At 38.3% G+C, this 22,874-nt stretch overlaps 1 protein-coding gene across 5 annotated transcripts in view; it reads left to right on the forward strand.

Moving 5' to 3' along the window:
* stpg2 (sperm-tail PG-rich repeat containing 2) overlaps window positions 1-22,874 on the forward strand; it is a 59,149-nt gene that overhangs the window by 24,737 nt on the left and 11,538 nt on the right. For 4 of the 5 annotated variants that reach the window (XR_014894667.1, XM_085294554.1, XM_085294553.1 and 1 more), the window contains one exon: window positions 21,356-21,521. The exons of the other annotated variant lie outside the window; for it this stretch is intronic. Coding sequence is in view for 3 of the 4 variants with exons in the window: in XM_085294554.1 (XP_085150680.1) it covers window positions 21,356-21,521 (166 nt within the window). In the remaining variant the exon portion in view is untranslated. The remainder of the gene's footprint in view (window positions 1-21,355; window positions 21,522-22,874) is intronic. 5 annotated transcript variants of the gene reach the window in all.

The following is a 22,874-nucleotide window of genomic DNA, read 5'->3' on the forward strand; positions in this document are numbered from 1 at the left end:
TTCAATCTGACTTCACACTCTGCTGTCGCAGATTTTTCATATTCGAAATCATGGCTGTGCACTTACTGTATGTACATCAAAGAAGCTGATTAAAAGCTTTCTGCCTATATACATATTCATTTTCTATGTTTGTGTGTGTATATAGGTGACAAATGAAATTCCTACTTTTTGTTGTCAGTTTTAATGTGCTGCATTATTGTGGTGTTTATTTATTATATCCCATTTGGTTACTATACTATATCAATAGTTAAAACGATAGGAAACTCAGACAGTTTAAGTCCCTTTGAAGTTAAATATTAAAAAATAATGATAATGGTATTTCCCAAGTTAGATGACGTTGAAGTCCCAGTGGTTTTCCATCCCCTCTGCACAAACCAAAAATGCTTTACAGTCACTGGTCGTGACACATAACCTTAATGGGTTTTGTTCTTGCTGTATGTTCAGAGAGGGATTTACACCGTGGACACCAGCTGGATGCCATTAACTACCTGTTAGGACATTAAACCAGCAGGACTCTGGGGACAAAGGAGCAGGGCTTAGGAACCGCGATATTGCATAAGTAGCTCAACTTTAGAAATTGACATGTGCGAGAAATGAAAATATTATCAAATGCGTCTCCATTTGCGACTTAGCATACTAATATCACACATCGGCAATCTCCAGTGAAAAAATTCTCTTGCTCTGCCATGTAGTGAGATCAGAGATCATTGTCATTTGGGCAAAAGATGTTAACTTAATTGTGTTTCATGGTGCTATGAGCTGCACAGCAGAAAAATAATGTCATAAAACTATCTGCGTAGTGCAAAACATTATTTTTGCTGGCCTCATGAGTTGTACTGTGTGCCTGCCACTAAAATGCCATCAGGCAAAACAGGGCATTTGTTAAAGCTTTTATTCTCATTGTATTTTTTTATGGCAGTTTGGCAAAAAATGCAGTAAGCACGCTGTATATATTTATACATTTTTACATTGTTTATGCATTCAGATAATGCAGATCTGTCAGATTTTATTGCATATCACAAATGAGCTCAAGTGAGAGTGTTGGGACTAATTAGAAAACTGCGAGCGATCCATCAAGAATTGTGGTGCTGATCACCTCTTTATTAGTCTCTACCTCATATATCTGTCTGCAGCGTTTGCTATTTTTCATGACAATGGCTCAGTTGAGTTTTCTGTCAAGCTGCAGTATATTGTGCTGATGGATGATCTGACTCACTTAGAATCCTTAGTTTGCTAAATTCCAATGCAGTAGAAAACTTGACAGCATACTACACAGAATCTGCATAATGTTCAGATTTTGACATTGTCATGTGCTAATAGTTTTTGATCAGGATTGGATGTCTGCAAGTTGAAATGATCAGCAGGAGGCTTTCATTACATGCTGGAGACATGAGCTGATTAAATATTTAACAACGGCTTTAACTTGGTTCAGTTCCCAGTCGCAGTACCTCCAGCTTGGTTGTGTGTTCACGCAAACATAATTGGTCATGTTTGCAGGTGGGAGGCTGTTGAAGTCGAGGTGAAAAGAAGCAGCTGGTGGCACATGTCTCAGAGGTAGCACATGCCCGTCTGCATCTCTCCTCAGGCAAACAGCATTAACAGAGACGAGGACTGCAGCACAGAGGATTTTGTACATTCCAAATTGGGCTAGGGGAAAAACACAAACAAAAAATCAAAACATCATTCTCAAAATAGCAGAAAAAAACAGCTTTCATTTACAATATCGCCACCCTGTTTTCCTCGCTTACACCTGTCTGTGGTTTTGTTTATAGGGGAATAGCACCTTCAAATTGTCCGTGGTGGGGACGATCTGAGGCTAAGTGTAGTTGCTGCACACAGAGCCCCCTTTATGACCATTTAATGAAAAATCACCTGGGGACATCTTAGCTGTAACAGTTAGCCACATGCTGTGCTTCAGCCAAGGCTGTATCCCTGGTAACGGTCCCCCACTGGGATGGATATTAAAAGAGTCTAATCAGAAAGCAATCACGAACATGAGAAGGCAAAAAAGCAGGAAAAAAGAATAAAGGCAAAAAGTGTGTCTTTATTATCTCTTTTATGTGTGGGAGTTTATGTCTTCTGTACTTTGACTTAAAAGCTTCAATTAGTATTAAAGGTCAACATTTTGCTGGAGAATTTATTCACATTTCATGGCTTTTGAAATCAGAAATATAAAAGATACACCATGTCAGTTGAAATGATAGAAGCTGCTTTTGTGCAGTGCGTTAAACACACATCCAGGAGACCTGTTATCTAACTTGTCTTTGCTATTACTGGGTGACTTTTATTTTTCTGATCATTTATTTTAAAGAGGTTTTTTTGTTTACTGGCGAGTTCCACATTATTTGAGAGGAGTCTATTATTAAGTTTCCTCTCAGTGAATTTCAAATTAGTTTTCTAAAGATTTAATGACTAAACAGTTCCTAAATAGCCACTCACTTGCCACTTTGTTAGGTCATCTGTGTAACTGCTTGGCTGAGACAACGTGCTGATGTTCAAAGTGAATATCAGAATGAGGAAGAAAAATTCATTTAAGTGAGTTTGAACAGGGCATTGTTGTTGGTGTCAGAAGACTTGGTCTGAGTATTTCAGAAACTGTTGATCTGCTGGGATTTTCCCAGACAACCATGTCTAGGGTTTACTTTTACACCCTAGACATGTCCATCACTTTATCACCACTGTGTACCTATTTGTGATGGCTACTTCCATGTCCCAAAGCTCAAATCATCTCAAACTGGTTTCTTGAACATGACAATGAGTTAACTGTGCTCAAATGGCCTCACCAGTCACCAGATTTTGATCCAACAGAGATTGGGTTGTGGTGGTACAGGAAATTCGCATCATGGATGTGCAGCTGACAAATCTGCAGCGACTGTGTGATGTTGCCATGTCAATATGAAGCACAGAGGATTGTTTCCAGCATCTTAGTGAATCTATGTCAGAAAAAAAATAGTTTTCAAGAGAGAAGTGGATTCAACCTGGGACTAGCAAGGTGTACCTAACAAAGTGGCTGATAAGTGTATACTGTGTAACAAGTACTGCATAATTTAATAGGAAGATTTTGAGGAGTCTTATCTGGTGGTGGATTTCTTAAATTTCTGACAATTTAAATCAAACACAACATGACTTGTTCAAATACTTGAAGCTATGTCAGATCTGCACTTTACCCACAGGTCTGGATCTGATAGGGGCTGATTACCTGTCTGGGGAGAAGAAAGACTCACACCTTGTTGGGAAATGGCAGATATGAAAGGAGAGATGATTATGAGTATAGAGCACAGCTTAAATGAGTGTTTGCTTTTCTCTCCCACTTTAATCCAGAGCGTTTTCCAGTATCATTTCCCTTGATCCCCAAACCTTCTTTCTTCACTTCTGGACTGGTCTCCCTACATCTCCCCCCCCCCTTTCATCACTGTTTTCTTTCACCTCATATACCTCTTTTCACATTCTCTCCTCCTCCTGTCCAACCCTTCCTGACACTGGCCTTTCTCCCTCAAAGGTCATGGGATACCCTCAGGCAGTGCTGGCAGAGAATAAGTGTAGAATTTAATTTGGACCTATGTTTCAACCCGAGGCAGTGGAATTCCTCCCTTTTCTATAAGTCAGTGAAGTATTGCCTTGTCCCTTGAAGTGACAGGAGAGAAATTTGACTTGGCATTTTGTCTGTCAAGTTCTTCAACTACATCTCTGCTTTACATCATCTCTGTTAGCAGTGATAAGATTAATAAAGTTTCTAGTGGATTTTCACTCTTTTTTATTTAGTGAGAGTGAGGAATTGTCAGTGGTAAGGGTATTGGTTTATCGTAAGGTGATAGCTATTCCTTTAATAAGGGGTACATTGCAACCTGTGATGTCATTGAATTGTGGACAGTGGGTTAAACTTATTGGTTAATCCAATGAGATACACAATGCAATGACTGTGAGTAAATAGAGTATTATTTGATATTAAAAAAAATCCATGAGGTAAAAGTGAAAAGTTCAGCCAACACCTTAGATTAACCACCGTTACACCACTAAAGCAGAAACTCACCGAAGAAGCAGAGCCTCATTATTCTGTATTTTCAGCAAGTGAAAGGTTGCAACTTTCTCCGCTTTAGTTTATTTCCAGCATTAACAACAGTCCTGCAATTTTTTCATTTATCTCATTACTATATTCTCAATTAGTATACATATTCAATTTTGCCAGTACTATCCTAAAGTAGGTAGAATTAAAAATAAATAAAAATAACACATTTGACTCATGTTGTTCAGACACCTTAAACCAACAGGCTTGAGCAGTGATGAAGATTAGAAAGTCATACTCAAGAAACTGAAACAGTACTGTCTGAGGAGGAAGCCAGGAAATATGCAGCTTTCCAAAGTGTTTCCATGGGAGTGACAGAGGTTGTTATTATCATTTCCTCCAAGACACTCACTGTGGGTCAAATTAAAAAGACAAACAAAACAAAACTAACAAAGGTTTGGACATCAAAGTTTATAGGACTACGAGACTAAGCAAGAGAAGAAAACAGGTTGAGATCAGTGAGCAGCTGATCTGTCAGTCTGAGATGAGAAACTCACTGCAGTGAAAAAAATCAGTATTCTTCAGCATCAGCGGTGCCGTTAAATGCCAAGAAATGAGACTGTGTGTGATGACATCCAACAATAACAGAAGTCATTCTTAATGAAAGACGACATAACTTAAGGTAAAATAAAATGAGATTAAGAATATTAGAAAAATTTGTAAATTAAAAGATGAAATCCTATACCCTCACATTTAGCATTTTGTTTTCTTTACATACAATTTAATCTTTTATTTAATTATTTAATTGTAATTGTGAATATTTTTTAACTTAAAGCGTTTTGGAAAACTCCAAATAATGACCATAAATAATGACCGTAGAGTACAAACAAATCCAGGTATGAAAATATTGATGAATCACTGATTTGTGCGAAATGTCTGTATGCATGATTTACGCACAGATTTGTGTGAGAAATTTGCCCTCTCTTATGTTTATAGCACAACAGAAAATAAGAGGTTTTTCCTCATTTAATGTATGATCTGTAACTACTCTAAATACTGACTGTATGCTATTGTTGTTAATGAACAGGTGTGAATTATGGCAGATATACACAAGTTAATACAAAAACTATTTCAAAAACATAAGAAAAAGGGAACGCTCCATGGAAACTCAATAAATGTAATGTGATTAAAATCTGTTCATCTGTGCAGTTTGGGGGCATTTGTGACTTACGATATGACAACATGTAAAAGTGGTCCAAGTTGAGATCTTCAGATGTTTTGCCTCATTTAAAAATAGTCCTCAAGATGTATGTATTTTAGTGCGATGAAAGAAAAACATCTAACTCAGACATTTGACAAACTGGAAAAGGGTGGAATGCCCACTATGGGTCAGGGACGAGTTTAAGTATCTCAGGGTCTTGTTTACGAGTGAGGATAGAGGGAAGTGGGAGATCAATAGATGGTTGATTGTAGTGGTTTGGTGTGTTGAAAAGACAGCTGAGTAAAAGCGAAGAGTTCGATATACCGGTTGATCTACGCCCCTTCCCTCAGCTATGGTCATATCGACATCTACTATTATATGAAAATAGTTTAATTGTAACACCAAGATGAAAAGACAGCATAAACATAGCATAGCTTTGGTATCCTCACTGGCCTCCCCTACCTTCTAGAACATAGGTGTCAAACTCTGGCCCGCGGGCCAAATTTGGCCCGCAGCCTAATTACATTTGGCCCGCGAAGCCATACCAAATTACTATTAGAGCTGGCCTACTGGTATTATACAGCTAATATATATATTGTTTAGTATTAAGCTTTGCTTGTTCCATATTCAGTTTTTCAGCTAAACGTGTTTGAGTCCATAAGAAAAGATTCATTCTTATATCTGGAGGAATAAATATATTTCAATAAATATTAACGTTAGCCCGCGACTTTGTTCCAGTTTTGAATTTTGGCCCACTGTGTATTTGAGTTTGACACCCCTGTTCTAGAAGCTCAAAATTCAGTGAGCACAATAAGTTATTAACTAGAGCAGGTTTTGTATACCTTGAACAGGTCACCAGTCTAACACAAGGCTAACACAGGAAACTCTCATATAAATGTGAGCTCTGACACAGGTACATCACCAATATCTTAAACAAAAATATCTTTGGATTATGGGGGGAACCCTACAGTCCTGGTATCAGAGTGAACACATGCAGGGCCCCAGCTGGCCAGTGACCCCCCCCCCAATTTAAATATTCAACAATATGAAGATTTTTGTTGCAATTTTCTTTGCCTCATGGAAGAAACTGGAACCAAGCAATAATGTCTCTGTCAGTCAAACACACTTCACTTTATCTGTACTAATATCTTTTACTGACAATGAAGGAAGACTTCATAATTCTCTCTCAGAGAAACTGAATCAGTGAGAGACGATATTAAACATGTTTTTTATTACATGTACCGCTGACATTGATTGGAAGCAAGATTCATAATATATCAATGGTGCCAAAATAATAATGAAAACAAATAGAAAAAAGGGAGCACTTCTCAGCTGGAGACATTTCCATCCTCCGCTTGGCAGCTCCTTCTGTTGCTTGTTAAGATAATACACAGGCTGTGTGCATTTTACACTTACTCATATATTATAATTTTGCTTTTGTTCCTGTGAATGATGGGTAATAAGGGCCATGTACTGAAATGAAGTTAATTCACTCATAAAACATAGTTAACGCTAAATGCTAAAATATGTAACTGTGCTAGGTGTTACTGTACCTACAGTGTGTGAGGCAGCTCCAGAGTGTCCTGCCAGTATTGATGCACACCAAGTCAAAATATATTGTCAAGGGGAGGTATGTGGATTCTAAATTGCTGTGCTTCCCTCCTATCCCTTTTGTTGGCCATATACAGCATAAAATTCTTATTCAGTCGATGCTGTGTGTAGTGACACAGAGAGACATCATTGACAAGGGCTGACACAGTGAAGAAAAACCTCATTAATGTGGATGACAAGTGCAAAAAACAATATACTGCTCTCAGAAAAAGATACCACACATAATGGATTTGAGAGAGACAGAAAAATTAAAGGAGAGATGAAACTAAATGGAAAAAACAGTAGGAGGGATTGAAGGAGAGACAAAGAGAACGCGAAAGAGAACCTCTGTGTATATTGTGTAATTATCTATCCTATTAGCTCTGGTTGAGATAATTAGAGTGTTTGCTAAACATACATTTATCCAGCTGAAGAGCATCAACGCTTGCTCTGCGCTGCAGAATGAACCGAAATGTGGAAACCCATGTGGCGAAATTACACAGAGAATGAAGGGGGTGAGATTAAGGAACTGGGTAGAAAGTTGGTGGTGGGGTTTGATGGAAGAGGGAAAAAAGAGTTCAAATGAAGGGAGAAAGATGGGAGGACAAGTGGTGAAAAATTAAAGATGATAAATAAAAGCAGCGGGACTCAGTCAGAGAGTGTGACAGTTGCATATGCCATGGGCGAGATATGGTTGAGTTGCAAAATATGCAGTGGGCCAGGGTTTGTCACTTATTGACTTTTTGTCTCTGTGTTTCATTGCATTTTTATGATATATCCATGGACAGCTAATGGCATGTCATGGTGCAGCCTCTATTTATGGGAGACAAGGGAGTCGGGTGATGAAAGAAAGGAACAAAAACAGGAAAATAGACTTATAGATTTGATATGGATTTTACTGTCAGCTGTCTGGGTAATGATGATGATGGGAATCCCTGTGAGAATTTAAGCAAGCTCACACACACTGACACACAGTGCTGTTACTGTGAGCGCGACTCATTTGAAATGCACCCATAAACACATAAATACATACATATTACTCCGATATCACCTGGAATGTAGAAACATGTCTAGATAGGTCCATTTGCAAACTCTTATTAATGCACACACAATTTGTAGTGGTTCACACACAGGAGATCAACACACACACACGCACAATTAAGTGATTGAATGAGCGCTTAGTGACACTTCTACCCTGAGGCATCAGACAGTAACACTTCCATCATGCTTTGAATATCTTGAGAACATTTCATAAATGTGATAGATAGCAAAGTAAAAAGTGAAGAGGAAACAGGGGGTGGAACGACTCCTGCTGCTGCATTTTGTAGCGGTATTGACTGGTTTTTTTTCAGGTGAGAGATTTGACTCCCTTTTTCTATCTTTTTGTGTTTTCTATACTTGCTCACTCTCCTCTGTTTGCTTGCAGCAATAAACAAAATAAGAAAGGAAATGACCTACGGCTATGTGCTGTTGTGCGAGCTGATTTACCCTCCTCCTTGTGATGTGCGATACCACTTATTTCCTTTCAGATCCGACACAAAGTCAAACCCCGGCTGGCATATATTGAATACCAGTCCTCATGGATACTAATACTTGATGCATACAAAAACTTTCTGTGCTCAGTGAAGTGTACCCTGTTTGTTTCCCAGGTATCATGTGATTGTTGCTGCTCTGTTTGGATCCACTGGCTGAAATTGATCACTATATGCGAACTCTGCATGCAAATGCTTATTTAGCCACAGCTATGAATGCAGCCTCTGGAAATGTACTGGCTACTGTTAAAGAAACAGGAATCAACAGGTTGCTTGCTCAAACTTTATAGGAATAAATGTTACTTTATAGAAATACATTCTATTAAGATTGAAGTACAAATGCGGGCGGCACAGTGGTCAGGGCTGAATATCTCACAGCAAAAAACGTTGGCACTCAAATCCAAATGTAGTTTGCTTGTTCTCCCTGTGGCTATGTTTTTTCTGTCCAGGTAATCTTCCTCTAACAGTCTACAGACATGGATGCATGTTGTGTTTTTAAATTCGTTGTAGGTGTGAGTGTAATAGACTGGCAAGCTGTCCAGGGTGTACGCCACCTCTCACCTGTGACTCTGAATTTGATAGGTGCTTAAGAAAATCTATGGATAGAAACTGTCTGTATAATACATAATGAATACTCGTCAGCTATATGTCTATATTTGGTTAAGGTTTGCAATATAATAAGACTTTCAAAATGAATGTACAGGTTAAAGTATATTGTCCTGTATTTAATACTGCTAGTAAAATAGCCTTTTTCAGCATCACCTCCCTTGAAAATTTTAAAACAATTCATACGATCCTAGGGAGAGAAATCTAATCATACCTCAAACATTGATGGTGAATCATTATAAAGATATATACACTATTTAGGATAACATTTAAACAAGATACAGTGGGATTCCCATATTTAAAAGTAAAAAGCAATAAAGTGCAACAAAGTGATAACTTGAAATTCCACAAGTGACAGTTTTCATTGGGGTGGGGCAAACACTGATTTGTTAGTGGATCCACAAGTTTTAAGGCTTATTAGGAGCCACAACAAGGTAGCCACATATAATACATCAAGTAGGTATTTTATAGCACTTAAGAGTTATCATGTCAGAAACAGTTTGAACTGTCAGATTGAGTGTTGCCTAGAAATTTATTCAGAAAAAAATAAATGTGTTTTTTTGCCTGTTTGACCAAAACAGTACTGACACTTCACTGACTGGAGCCAGATGTTGGATGAAGATGAGTGGGACTATATGTACTCATGCAGGTCTGATGTTGTGACATGTTTTGAGTGTATGTGTGTATGCGTGCGTGTGTGTGTGTGTGAGAGAGACAGAGAGGGAGAGGAGAAGGTAAAGCTGCTTTATAAATGCATATAATGACAAAGCTAAAGGTTCTGCTGGTGTCTTTTAGAGGTTGGGATTTCCATGACCTCTTACAATATTAATTAACTGTAGTAAACAACAAAACTTTCACTGCTCTTTGTGGTGAGATTGCTATTAAAGGCAGTGCCTGGGCTTCATTAAAACCAGATTAGATTATTCAGACCATGAATATACACCAAAAATTACACAGCATTTTGGAGAGTCTCCCAAGTGAGTATAATGTCCAAAAACAACATATGTTTACGTTCCTGTGGTAAAATCCTTTAGCACAGGAACGACTTTAGCAGACTTTAGCACCACTTTAACCACAGTTTTTTGTCCTGAGGTCTTGTTTTATCCAGGTAATTTAAGTGTTAAGGGTTTTTCCCTTCTCACTGGAGTAAATCGCCCTGGTAACTTATGCTGTAATCCTAACCTGCTCCGGGACAATTTATGTTCCAGATTAGAGATCAGCAGGCAGGAAACCATTGCCTACGGACCAATTGATTTTCCATAAAATAGTGTCACTAACCCACTTCCTGGAACACCCATCGGACCTCTGTGCACAGACAGTTGGTGGATCTAAAGTTTTTCATTAGCATCTAGTCTTCATAATTCCCTGATGAGGATCAGTAAGACATACAGCTTCTTAGATGGAACTTTATTCATTGGTTTTCTTTTTTATCTATTGACATCAAACAATTTATAACAGTTTTATTTTTCTATAACATAGCATTAATATGTGATCCTAAAACAGGACATCTGCACTGTTGCAGATGACATTTGTCCAGAGAGTGATCCTATGTTTGAATTCTATTTTTATATTTAATCCTTACTCTCAAAGCCTTAAACAGAAGCTGAGTCGACAGCTGAGAGAATCAAAAACAAAACGGAGGGAATTACATTCTGAATTTTGGTTTAAAATTGCTGGAAGTGCCTGTTTTCCAACAATTATTTCATTTACAGCTAGTGTAGGCACAATATATAGTCTCTGCTGGGGGAATACGTATTATATGTGCAGCTTGTTAAGTCGTATCTCACTAAAGCCACTGAATAGAGTGCAAACTGTGAAGAAAGCCTGACTGTGTTGAACTTTACTTTGTGCTAGAAATGCTGATTTCTTTTGACCGTTATCACCACTGGTTGTGACAATAACCAAAATTACTGCCTTTAATTAATGCCTTAAACTAAACTATGTTGTCTTAAGTTGGATCAAGGAACTTTGCTACCTTACCTAACCCTAACAAACTTTAACAGTAGCAGTGATACGATATGAAAAAAGGTTGGCAGTTTGGGGAGCTATTATAGATAATGTCATGCTGCTGTTGGAGGTGTCAGATTAGGGAACATTTCTTTGTGTTGCTTGAGAGGGCAAAGGATGCGCTCTCATTTAAATCAGTCACATTTTGTCTGTTGCATCACAGCATCCTGTACCTCATGTGCCAAAAGCTCATAGTGTCCAAAATAAAGAGTGATTATCTTCAGGAGTACATACATGTTCTCAGTTAGGCTCCTGTCAGTCCTCACATAAAAGATTAATATTCAGAGCCTATTGACAGATACTTTGACTGATAAAGGTGCCATAGAAGATGCGATAAAGAAAATTGTATTTAGCTGTGGTTAAAATGCGGCTTTTGCTGAACGTCCTCGCCCTCAATGAGAATAAAAATGAAATCCTGGTTTTTAATCTCGCTTGATGCCAGAAAGCTCAGTTCACAAATATCACTTCATTCTGTAACCTTCATATAAAGAATCATGTATCATGTCAATTTCTGTATAATTGTTAATCTTTTTCCACCCTGAAATTAGAGTTGCAGATTAAACCTGTCATCAAATAGCTTATTTCAATTAAGACTTTTAGGTAAAGTCAAACCTTTGCTTTCTTTTAAAAACAATGAGAGGGTGATTATCACATCCAGACTGATATTCTTTATTTAGAGTAGGCAAGGCGCTGTTAGGACAAAATGCTGCTGCTAGATTCCTGGCTGGTAAATGGAAACATGAACATATTTAACCACCTGTGGAGTTTAGGATTCATTTTTAAAACCCTTTCTTCACTTATAAATTCTTACATGGGCTTGTACCAAAATATCAGTCACAGAAATTACAGTTTTATACCCCTTGTTATATTCTTATTTCAGCTGACTGATAGCTCTGATAGTTCTAAGCACTAGATTGGCTTCTAGAGAGAATTGATTGAAGCTCTCAGGCTCATAGTTTTAATGTTTTAATTATGCTTGTAATTATGTTCTCTTACTTTTTTGGTTTTCTCCATTGTTTTATTGATTGTTGTGCAGCACAGGTCTACATGTCTGCTGTGCCAAAATGCTAATAAACTTGACAACATTATAGTTCCAACCTTCACTGAAACATGTTATTGTAAAATGTCAATATTGGTTAAGAGTAAACAACGGGTACTTGTTGAAGGGTACTTCTTTTAATAGCTACTTGCTTAATGCAAAAATGTCTTTTTCTGATCCCACCTGTCCTCTAATTAAGGCGTGGTAAGCTTAATTTCCCTTGAGTGAGACGGCTACATATTCATTGATTCATAACTGATGAAAATGTAGATGTTTAGTAACACTATAGCACATTGTTGCAAATCTTTTTCAGTGTACAAAGACAGCGTATTGTGGGTTGTAGAGGGGGTGGGGAGACGTAAAAGATTAGAGATAATGGAGACCACAGAGACAGTAAAAGGAATGTGTCAGAGGCACAGGAATAAATGTGGGAAATGCGGCTGGATGCACGAGCAACAGAGGAAAGACAAAGAAATGAGAGAGAAACACAAGTACGTCTTAAAATGTGTGATAGGGCACAGATGGGGATCTTGTCTGTGTTGCACTTTCAGATTTGATGATGTGTGGATGCTATCTAAGTTATTGCTTGAAGAAAAAAGATCACATACGCTTGGTGGAATTCTTTTTCTGGCGTTTCCCCCCTACTCTTCCCCTCTTGCTGTGAAGTCCTGGTTATTGTTACCTCCCTGCTGTCTCGCTGTTATAAAACAAGTCAACTGAAAAACAGCCCCTCCTCAGTCTGTGACTCGGAATAAAAGACGTTTTACGAAAGAAGGTGGATAAACACAACATGACTTCTGGCAAATTCATAAAAGTACAACAAGCGTTTGCAGAGGCCACACCCATCATGTGCATTGCTGGTATGGTGTTTGGGCTGTTGTCATTAAATACTCATATCTGTATCATGTACAGACAAAAAAAATCATTTGTTTTACATTTTCTTAATTAACTCATTCACTGCCATTGACGTCTATAGCCGTCAATGGCAGTGAATGAGTCAATGGGTTTAACTCATTCACTGCCAATGGCTGGCAGTGAATGAGTTAATTAGCAGATATTTTCCATTGATTTCACATCTTTACACTGTACTATAAGACATATAACAAACAGATTGTATTTTGATCAGAAACATCAATGTAAACAACCTTTCTTACACTAAAATGCTACTTAAAAGGAAACTGTTTATTTTGCCAATTAAATAAGGCAAAAAATAAGGTTGTCTGTCATCTGCTTGATTTGTTAAAGTTTACCCATTACTGTAACATGCTCTATGCCAAAATATCGAAGCATCATTTAGAAGCATATTCAGAAACTTCATTAAAAGTTTCTCTGGTCAGCTTGCTTTTCTAGGATTAAATTAAATGTTTGGTGCCAAGCACTGAAACAACATTTCAGTTTAACATCCACCAGTCTGCCGTCTGCTTTCTGGTGAGGAAAGTCTTTAATAAAGTAGGTAATGATTCCTTTCACGTGTCCACTGTTTCTTTCAAATCAGTTGCTTAGAGTGAGTCAAATAAGAAATATTGTCAGCTAGCAGCATTAATACAAAGCCAGATGTAAAATGCTGCGATTTTGATAAATGAAGCCTTTCAGATGCATCTTTTCTTTCTAGCGTCAGGACGATGCTCTGTCAAATCTTATTTGTATCGACCTGCTTTTGAAAGTAGCGAGAGATTGGGTCCCATTTGTATTTATTTATTTGAGAATAATGGAATCGTCAGCAGATACCTGCAGACCTGTGACACTGCCCAGAATAGAGATCAGTATTTAAACAAATTAAAAACTTATTTTCCACGTATAGATTGGATTAGGAGAAGTGAGATGTAGCAGGCCTGGTTCTTTAATTTGATCTTGTCTTTGTCTATTAAGAGGACTGCATTTCACTTATGCCGCCAGTTTTCTCAGCTTCAGTTGTTTGTTCTAATCTTTACAGATTTCTTTTTGCTTGTATACCATTTATCTTTTGGTTTGACCATCTCTAGATATTTTTCTCCCCTCGCATTACCTTTTTTTCTCTGACGGTTAATCGGTTTCTCGATGTTTCTCTCTCTTTGTCTCACTCTTCGAGTTGATGAAGGAGACGCATGTGTTAAGCAGCTGTGTCCACTCTGTGTATGTGCATGCCTATGTACACGTGTATTTCTCTGTCCAAAGTATGGGCACCAGCTGTGGCCAGCAGCTGTGTGTTTAGTGCCTTTTTTTTGAGTGCGTGTGTGTGTGCTGCCATATGCAGGTGTGGGCATGTATCCGTTTTATGCAGCAGCTGTGTGTTTTGTGTGTATTTGGCTATGGACAGCTGTTTAGTAGGAGGTGATGATTTTAGGAGCCAAGTGCACTGTCATCTAGGCAGGCGGCCAGGGGACAGCAGGAAAAGTAAAGCCCAGTAAGGTGTAAGGCCTGGCGTGGGTGTTATACTCAATTGGGCACTTCTGGAACACTGCTGGATCTATCATAGATCATCAAGGCCCCAGCTGTGGGTGTCAGACTTTATACAGGATTATTAACCTGCCCCACTCTATAGATTGGTCTGTGATTGCTGCATAAATCAGTCAGAAGGAGTCACTTAAAGGGAACTTATTATGCTCACATTTTGAGCTTCAGATTTGTATTCTTGGACACCACTAGAAGAACTTTGTTGGGTTTTACTCAGCCTTGGTGCAGAGCATCAGTTCATCCTTTGTCTGAAACAAGTTACATCCATTAATTTGCTTCAGCCCTGGGTGGTTGGTGGATTCAAACCCAGGACTTTTAAGCTCTGAGGCAACAATACAGTTCTAACCACTGTACCACCGTTCTGCCCCTGATGTTACTGAAGCCAATTCCTCCCTCCATTCATAAAAGCATTCTTTTTAATCAATGAGGTGATTATATTTCTTCCAAATGACATTATAAAACACTGTCGGAAGCTGTCTGAAGCCTGAGCTTTGGCCTACAAGGATTACAGGCAATATTTAATATGAGCATCCCTGATTATAACAGTAAATGTGACTGAAAAAAAGAAAAGTGTGTTAGGTCTCGGTTCACTGTGGTTCATCAAGACAGAAATGTAAAACTTCCATACAATTGTTCCTCAGAATCCAACCAGCTATGGATGTGTACATTTAAGTTTGTTAAAGCAGGAAGTTGAGCACTTTTGCAAAAGAATGAGTGATGGAGACCGAGCTAGCAAAAATCAGCACAAAAAGAAACTCAAGAAAGAGAAAGGCAAGGCAATAAGGTAATAGTAAATATGCAAGGAAAGACAAGGATAAAAATAAATTAAGGAGAAAGCAAGATTACAAGACTACAAAACACAGCAGAAAACTGTAGCTGTCAGCAAATTGTTAGAATAACTGCTGCCTATAAAGTGTGAGTAGGAAGCAAATGGGACCCATATGGTTTCCTTCTGTCACTGCATCTATATTGAAGACCTGTCTAAAACCTCATTAAGGCCTTACGACACCAACCATACCTCCACTACTAAAATCAGACAGATGGTTATCAGGCTCTGTGATGAGACACCAGCTGTGCCTATGACACACTGATAGACAGTGCTTTCTGGGTGTTCTCCTTTCATTTAAATGTCATCACTCCATTTTGTTACACAAAGCAAAACAACACACACAAAAGAAAATAAAACAAATGCTGCTGATTAAACAAAAAAATGGTGCAGTGCTTGTCATATAAACAAATTATATTATTGTGTCTATAGATTTACAATCCATTAATTTATTTTTCTTCTAATTCAACCAGTAACACCCTTTATATAGCAGCTGGGTGAACCACACAATCTCCCACTGTTTTTTCTTTGCTGAAGGAAAATTCTTTGCTAGAATTATTTAGTATTTAGGCCAACAGTACTCTTGTTGGGTGTTGATCACAGCCCCAGATGTCTAAGCACTTTTGAAAAGTAAGTAGAGTGTTGCATGGACTTAACTGTCTTAATTGCCTACACTTGAGAGCAAATTAAACAGAGAATTTAAGGATTCGAAAGTCTTTGCACTGGAAACAGGTAATATTATTCCGAAGACACATGCAGACTGTATATATATATATATACATACGTACATACATACACACACATCTGTCTATCTATCTATCTATCCATCCATCCATCTATCCATCTATCTATATATACATACACATACATACATATATGCAAGAGAGAGGTAGAAAGTCAAAATATATTATATCCAGCATGGAAGTACAGTCTGAAAGTCTGAAAATAGCATTCCACTCTGAAAAGAAGAGTGAAAGGCTTTAAGAGTAATGAGATGATGAAGAATGGGATGTACGTACACACACACACACACACACACACACACACACACACACACACACACACACACACACACACACACACACACACGTGGATGTGCACATGGACAGAGACACACATACACCTCATATGTTATGCCTGACCATTATTCAAAGCTGTCACTGCGTGTACCGCCAGATCATTAATACAGCCACTGTCAAGTGTGCTTGAGTCATTAGTATGAGAGGAGATGGTGCGGAAGAAAGGCTATACTGTAAAAAGATAATATGAAACATCTCACTTTGTGTTTGGATTTAGCCATGGTGAAACTCTTCTAAAGCTGTGAATGACGATGCGTGAGAATACTAAAGGATAGTATTCTGGCTGTTCTTGTAGAAATGATACTTTACGTATGTGCATGAAAAAGTAAAAAATAACCAACATTTATACATATACATGTATATGATGGCTGAAATTGTAAAAATTTTGAATAAAATAGTTAGAAATAACCATAATAAACATAAAATTTTGTACAAGGAAAAATTGTTCCCACAACTTCATTTTTCTTGATCAAGGTAACAGTTCTGAGAGGTGTGCTCCAAACATTTTTCATGAATAACCCGAATGCTCCACAGAGACCCTCACTATAATGTGAAATTGTGCAGCAGCCCTCTTGAGAAGAGATTTGTTTTCTTCAAATAGCACCAGCCACTTGACACAGCAATGTGAGGTCTAACAACTGATGTGGAGATGCACACATATTCAGTTTTTGTAGTTTTTTTTTAATCCTTCAGTGAGAGCATGCATTAGAAAAATACCATTAATTAATATCTTATTAATACTTATAGTTATATTCTGTTAATTTCTGATAGACTTGCATTATAAAAATACCAACATAAAAATATTTAATTTATGTTGTTCTGTACCATTGGCTGTCACAAACATGTATCTAGCATCTACTGTATTTATTCACTCAGTCACTTTCAGACAGACAAGGGCAATGTGACAGAATCATTAAGAAAAGTGTGTCTGTGTGTGTGTGTGTGTGTGTGTAGAAGGCAAGTATCGAGCTGTCTAAATGTCAAGGGTGTGTAATTAAAGTCAACCTGAGTGCTGTCAATAGTTGATGACTACTACTGGGAACATGGTTTGTTCCATATTCCGGTATAATTATAGACCATAGGGCTCCACAGATGTGCCTACAGGTGTCAGTTGTATTAAATCAACTATGACACCAACCAAACCAGGCAAACTACAGGAGACTGTGTCACTGTTTTCTTCACCTTCTTTCAATTTCAGTTTTCTATGTGCATCTTCAAATTGAATGTTTCCATGTTTTGTGTACGGTTATATTGTTGTACACATGTTGTGCTTGCCACCTTGTCCCCCTGCTGTGTCTATAATGAAAAGCTAAATGGCCGCAGTTAAAAGTGATTAAAGATGGACGGCTCACTAGGAGGAGAGGGAGAATGCAGCAGTTGGGAAATGACAGCGTGAGGTAAATGACAGCCTTCCTATGTTTAGGATAAGTGGATAGTGCCGCTATATTCAGCATTCAGCATCAATTATTCAGAGACCCACTGACAAATCCCCAGTAACTGAGGTTCCTCTGCAGCAGTCGAAGTGCGAGTTTCACCCGCGATTCACCCATTCTCCATTTCAGATTTAAAATTCTATCACTGGTATCACCAAGGGTACCTCTGTGAATTAGCTATGTATTAATATTTATTATAAACACTAAGGTTATAATAATCTGATATGTAGTCTATGTGCAAGAAATTACTTGTGACATGTTGGAGTTGCAATCTGTTTCTGACATTGTTTTTTGTAGGAGTGTAGTATCTACAAACTTTCAGTGTATGTGCACATTTAGGTTGATTTGGTTGGTACAACAGATAGATTTCATGCAGTTTCATGTCCTGGTTAAATATGGGCTCAAAATGTGGTCATAAATATTTTGTACTTGTAAAAAAGATTTGTATGTGTAAAAAAGATTTGTGTGTGCGTAAAAAAGATTTGTATGTGTAAAAAGAATTTGTGTGTGCGTAAAAAAGATTTGTATGTGTAAAAAAGATTTGTATGTGTAAAAAGAATTTGTGTGTGCGTAAAAAAGATTTGTATGTGTAAAAAAGATTTGTGTGTGGACTTAGAAAAAAAACCCCTGCAAGTTACAAGTACGGATTTTTGACCCTATTTTTCTACCCTTCATCTGATTGGTCAATGTCATGTCAATCACACATGTAACAATCCAATCAGAGAACAGATGGGTTAGGCTGTCAGAGGGGCGCTTTTTTGAACTGCAGGTCCTTGAAGGGTGATACCGTTTGAAGCTGGAGGATCGCTATATAAATATCCGATAGCAGCTAGGTCCCCTAACTTTCAGTAGCTGTTGAAAGGAAAAAGTTGTGGTATATCAGTGGTTAGAAATAACATTATTACTTTAGGATTAGTTTAACACAAAGTCAGGGCTGACCCAGGACCATTGCTGTGAGTGACAGTGCGCAGCATAAAAGTCCTTTCACATCGGATGCAGGATACGCTGCTAATGCTAACTGCTAACTAAAAGCAAAGGATCCAGAATTTGTTACGCTGGCTGCTGGGCTCTGTGGGTTTTTGCAGCTGCTCTACCTGTACTAGATGCACCTGCTCCTTGTCTTTTCTATCTCTGACTTTATGTCCTCTACAAGAGTTTGTTTTTTTTGCTAGTTCTTCAAATGTTCAATAAAAACATGTATGCTAATTCATAACGAAGAAAGCTTTGTAATGAAGACTGTCATTTCCAAAACACTGCCCGCCCCCACCCCGCGGTCCGCAGCGCTGTTGAAAAGGCTGTGGAAGTCCCTGTATTAAACACGTAGACCTGTGACATAAAAATCACCAAACTCGGACAACCACAGACTGTTTTCCTTCGTGGTGATGAAGGAAAACGCTGGGTTGGCATGTAAAAGGGCATTTATTCCCTTCAAAGACCTGCAGTTCAAAAAAAGCGCCCCTCGACAGCCAAACCCATCTGTTCTCTGATTGGATTGTTACATTTGTGATTGACATGACATTGACCAATCAGATGAAGGGAAGAAAAATAGGGTCAAAAATCCATACTTGTAACTTGCAGGGTTTTTTTTTCTAAGTCCACACACAAATCTTTTTTATGCACACACAAATCTTTTTTACACACACAAATCTTTTTTACGCACACGCAAATTCTTTTTACACACACAAATCTTTTTTACACATACAAATCTTTTTTACACATACAAATCTTTTTTACGCACACGCAAATTCTTTTTACACATACAAATCTTTTTTACGCACACACAAATCTTTTTTACACATACAAATCTTTTTTACAAGTACAAAATATTTATGACCACATTTTGAGCCCATAGTTAAAGACACTTATAGTCACAGTTTTGAAGATAGACGTGATCACATATGAGGCCCACATATCAGCACACATACATACATACAATGCTCTGTCATCATAGTTAACTATTACTAGTTGGCGTTGTTGTCAGCTGCCAGTTTAACATTAGTTTAACTCCTCTTGTTGGTGCTAGCAGTGCTCCCTTTAGTGAGCAGATTGCCTGGGGTGTGCTAATTTAACTAATTTAATTTCTCAGGGGTGCAGCTTGTTTTGCACAACAACGTTCCTGAAAGGTATCCCGGAGCTAACGTTTGAGGAGAAAGTTCTTTAAAGCTGTGCAGTTCATAATACACTCAGAGGTGACAAGGGTAAAAAAAAGAAACACCTGTCCCTGTTTTCAGATATCCGAGTTCACCTCGACATGGAGCCAACCCCTGTCTATTTGCATCACTGTGCACAGCTATGAATTATCTTTGGATCTGAACAATGCGGAAAATAGCGGCTTGCTTAATCAACCACCTGTGGAGCCGTCAATGTCAGTGTCTTATCTAGTCTTGTCCGGCAACCATGGTGTGGGTTGCCTTCGCAGCTCTTCTGTCTAACCTCTGCAAATTTTCTACAAATTTTCTAATTTTCTCCTTCTCAGCTGGACCAAATTTACTGGCTCAGGCAGGTACTGCCCCTGCCGCGAACTCTGTGACCATGAACTCCAAACATATCGGGGCATCTTAGCCTGCCTGGTTGATTGGGCTGCAGAAAGCAGTTGGCAATTTAGCTGCTGGTCATTCTGTCACACATTCAAACTCTGAGTTTCTCTCTAAACTTTTTTTTTCCACAAAAAAGCGTGCAAACTCTGAATCAGCAGATCTCATTTTTCAGGCTCGAAATATTCTCAGTTTCCAGCTGTGCATGTCTGTCAGAGCACAGGGTGGCTTTGCTGAATTTCACTTTGTACGCCAACTCCATTTTCACACCGTTTTACAATTACGGGACATGATGGCATTTATGATTGCCATTGTGCCATTCAGGCTTTTAAAGATGATGTCTGTGTGCATCACGTCACTTCCGAAGTAGACTTGCGATAACCGTTAGGTACTTGAAGGGAGCCTGAGTTGCGTGCTACACTAGGGCCCCTCAACAGGGGCCCACCTTTTCCCAAGGTGATGTCCTCAGACGCCTCCCTGGGGGGGAATATGTGCGGTCACACAGGTATCGCAGTTCAAACTGCACACTATCCGCCTAAAAACCAGTAGCCATATTAAACATAACTGTAAATCTTATGCAGATATTTCATTCTTCACAAACATGTGTTGACAAATTTGACCAAACACTACAACTGAAGACACTGTGCATGTGTTTATCATTATTGGTGCATTTTTCTTTTAAGCAACTTGTTTTGTAAGTTCACAATATTGTTTGAGTTTGTTAAATTGTTCAGTTTTTTAAACTCTAGTTTGCATTTTGACATCAATTAACTAAAGTAGTTTTTCACTGCTTGTTTTATTTCTAGATAAAAACAATAGCCCCGACGAAGATGATTTGACACTGTTTGGATTACCTTGCATTTGCACGCCAATATTCATGCATACATGAGTGACACTATAATAAATGGGATCATGTGAGTGTGTTCTAATAACAGATGGCTGACCTTGCAGCTGTGAAATGTTAAAAGTGGAAACTGCACATTTGTGCATTTCATTTTGTTGCATAAATGTTAGTGTCAGTTTTTTCTAATATATCATTACTCTCCTATGCTCTGCTTTTCTCTTCTTGTAGGATTCCCCTGCACCCAGCAGATACAATGTGAGTCAGACATTTGAGAAGGTTAATGGCCACTCTTACTTAGAACCCCGAAGTGAAGACGCTAAGAAACGGCAAAGCTGCTTCCTGTCTGCTGCACCGAGAAATGATTTCTTCCTACACAGTAACTCCAGCGTGCCAGGTGTAGCACTCGATTTTATGTTTGGTCTGTCAATCAAAATAATGCATTTCCCTGCCCCATACCATAACCCTTACTTCCACAGCTGAATGCCTAACTGAATACCTAAACACTAAACAAAGCGTTAAACCCAATTTCAAGTGTTAGCTTTGTTGCGTCCAGCATTTTGGTCTTCTATGTTGTTGGGCTCCACAGGTTCAGTGGCCCCCCTCAAAACACATTATAATAAAGACCCACAAGGACATTATGTAAAGAGAAACGGCTTGGTCTATGTGTGGGTCGGTCCTTCCTTTCTTTTCAGAGCTAAATATTCACAAACTGTACTGTGCCTCCCTTTGCTATCATACAGTCCAATTAGTTTCATCTCTATGGGCCTCAAACCTAATATTTACCTGAGTTACACCCCCATTGAAAAATGTTGTTAGAAAATTGATAGATTCATGACTTACTTGGATAATTTATGACTAGCCCCCTTTCACCAAGGGACTCAACCCAGGAGAAACCTCAAACCGTTTAACCAAAATTCAATTTGCATATAAATAGATTTGAACTGTTTGCAGAATTGTTTCTGCTTAGAACGCAAACACGCACACACTTATACATCTCCACCCTGAAGCACTTATGTGGACACGCGTATATGGACACTTAACGTGAACTTAGAGACACACAATAAGCACACTGATATGCACATGCTTTTTTCCCCCCCCATAGTTGAATTTGCATTTATGAATAGGTCTATAATATATGGAACATTATATTACTTATCATGCTGGGTCTAACGTGATCATATTTCTGATAATGGTAGGACCGAGCGTTTAGCTATGCATTATTTCTGAGCAAAAATTAATGACTGTGGTGCTCATAATGATCTGTGACATTAGCAGTTGCTCAAGGTGTTTTTAACCATGTGTGTAGTCATAAGTTGATTGCATTTAGCCACTGGGGCTGAATAGCACCTACTGTTGTCTTACTTTAAAGCTGTTAGACCAATGATGAATTCTTTATATATTTTATGTCCCCTCATCACAATTCTAAATGCAGTGAATATAATATCTTGCCCAGGGGTCCATTAAACCATTTAAAAATCAATTGTAAAAGTTCTTATCATAACTCCTTAAAAGTTGGGTGTTAGCATTATTCTTGTAACCTTAGCTTTGAAGTTTTATTGGATTGTGTCCATCCTCTGTCCATCCTCTGATTCACATCAGAGTCCAGTATTATGCAGGTATATCATTTTCCAGAGATTACAAAAACAATTACAATTCTTATCTGCCACAGCTTTGCTGTAGACCTTTTATCCAGAGAGTCACATGGCAGTTACTTCTTTTAGTTTTAATTGTGCTAAAACTTGTATAG

Source organism: Mchenga conophoros, linkage group LG12 (genome assembly GCF_057382185.1).
Source record: "Mchenga conophoros isolate Kocher_MC1m ecotype Shallow Benthic linkage group LG12, M_conophoros_male_GT1.1, whole genome shotgun sequence".
NCBI lineage: Eukaryota > Metazoa > Chordata > Actinopteri > Cichliformes > Cichlidae > Mchenga > Mchenga conophoros.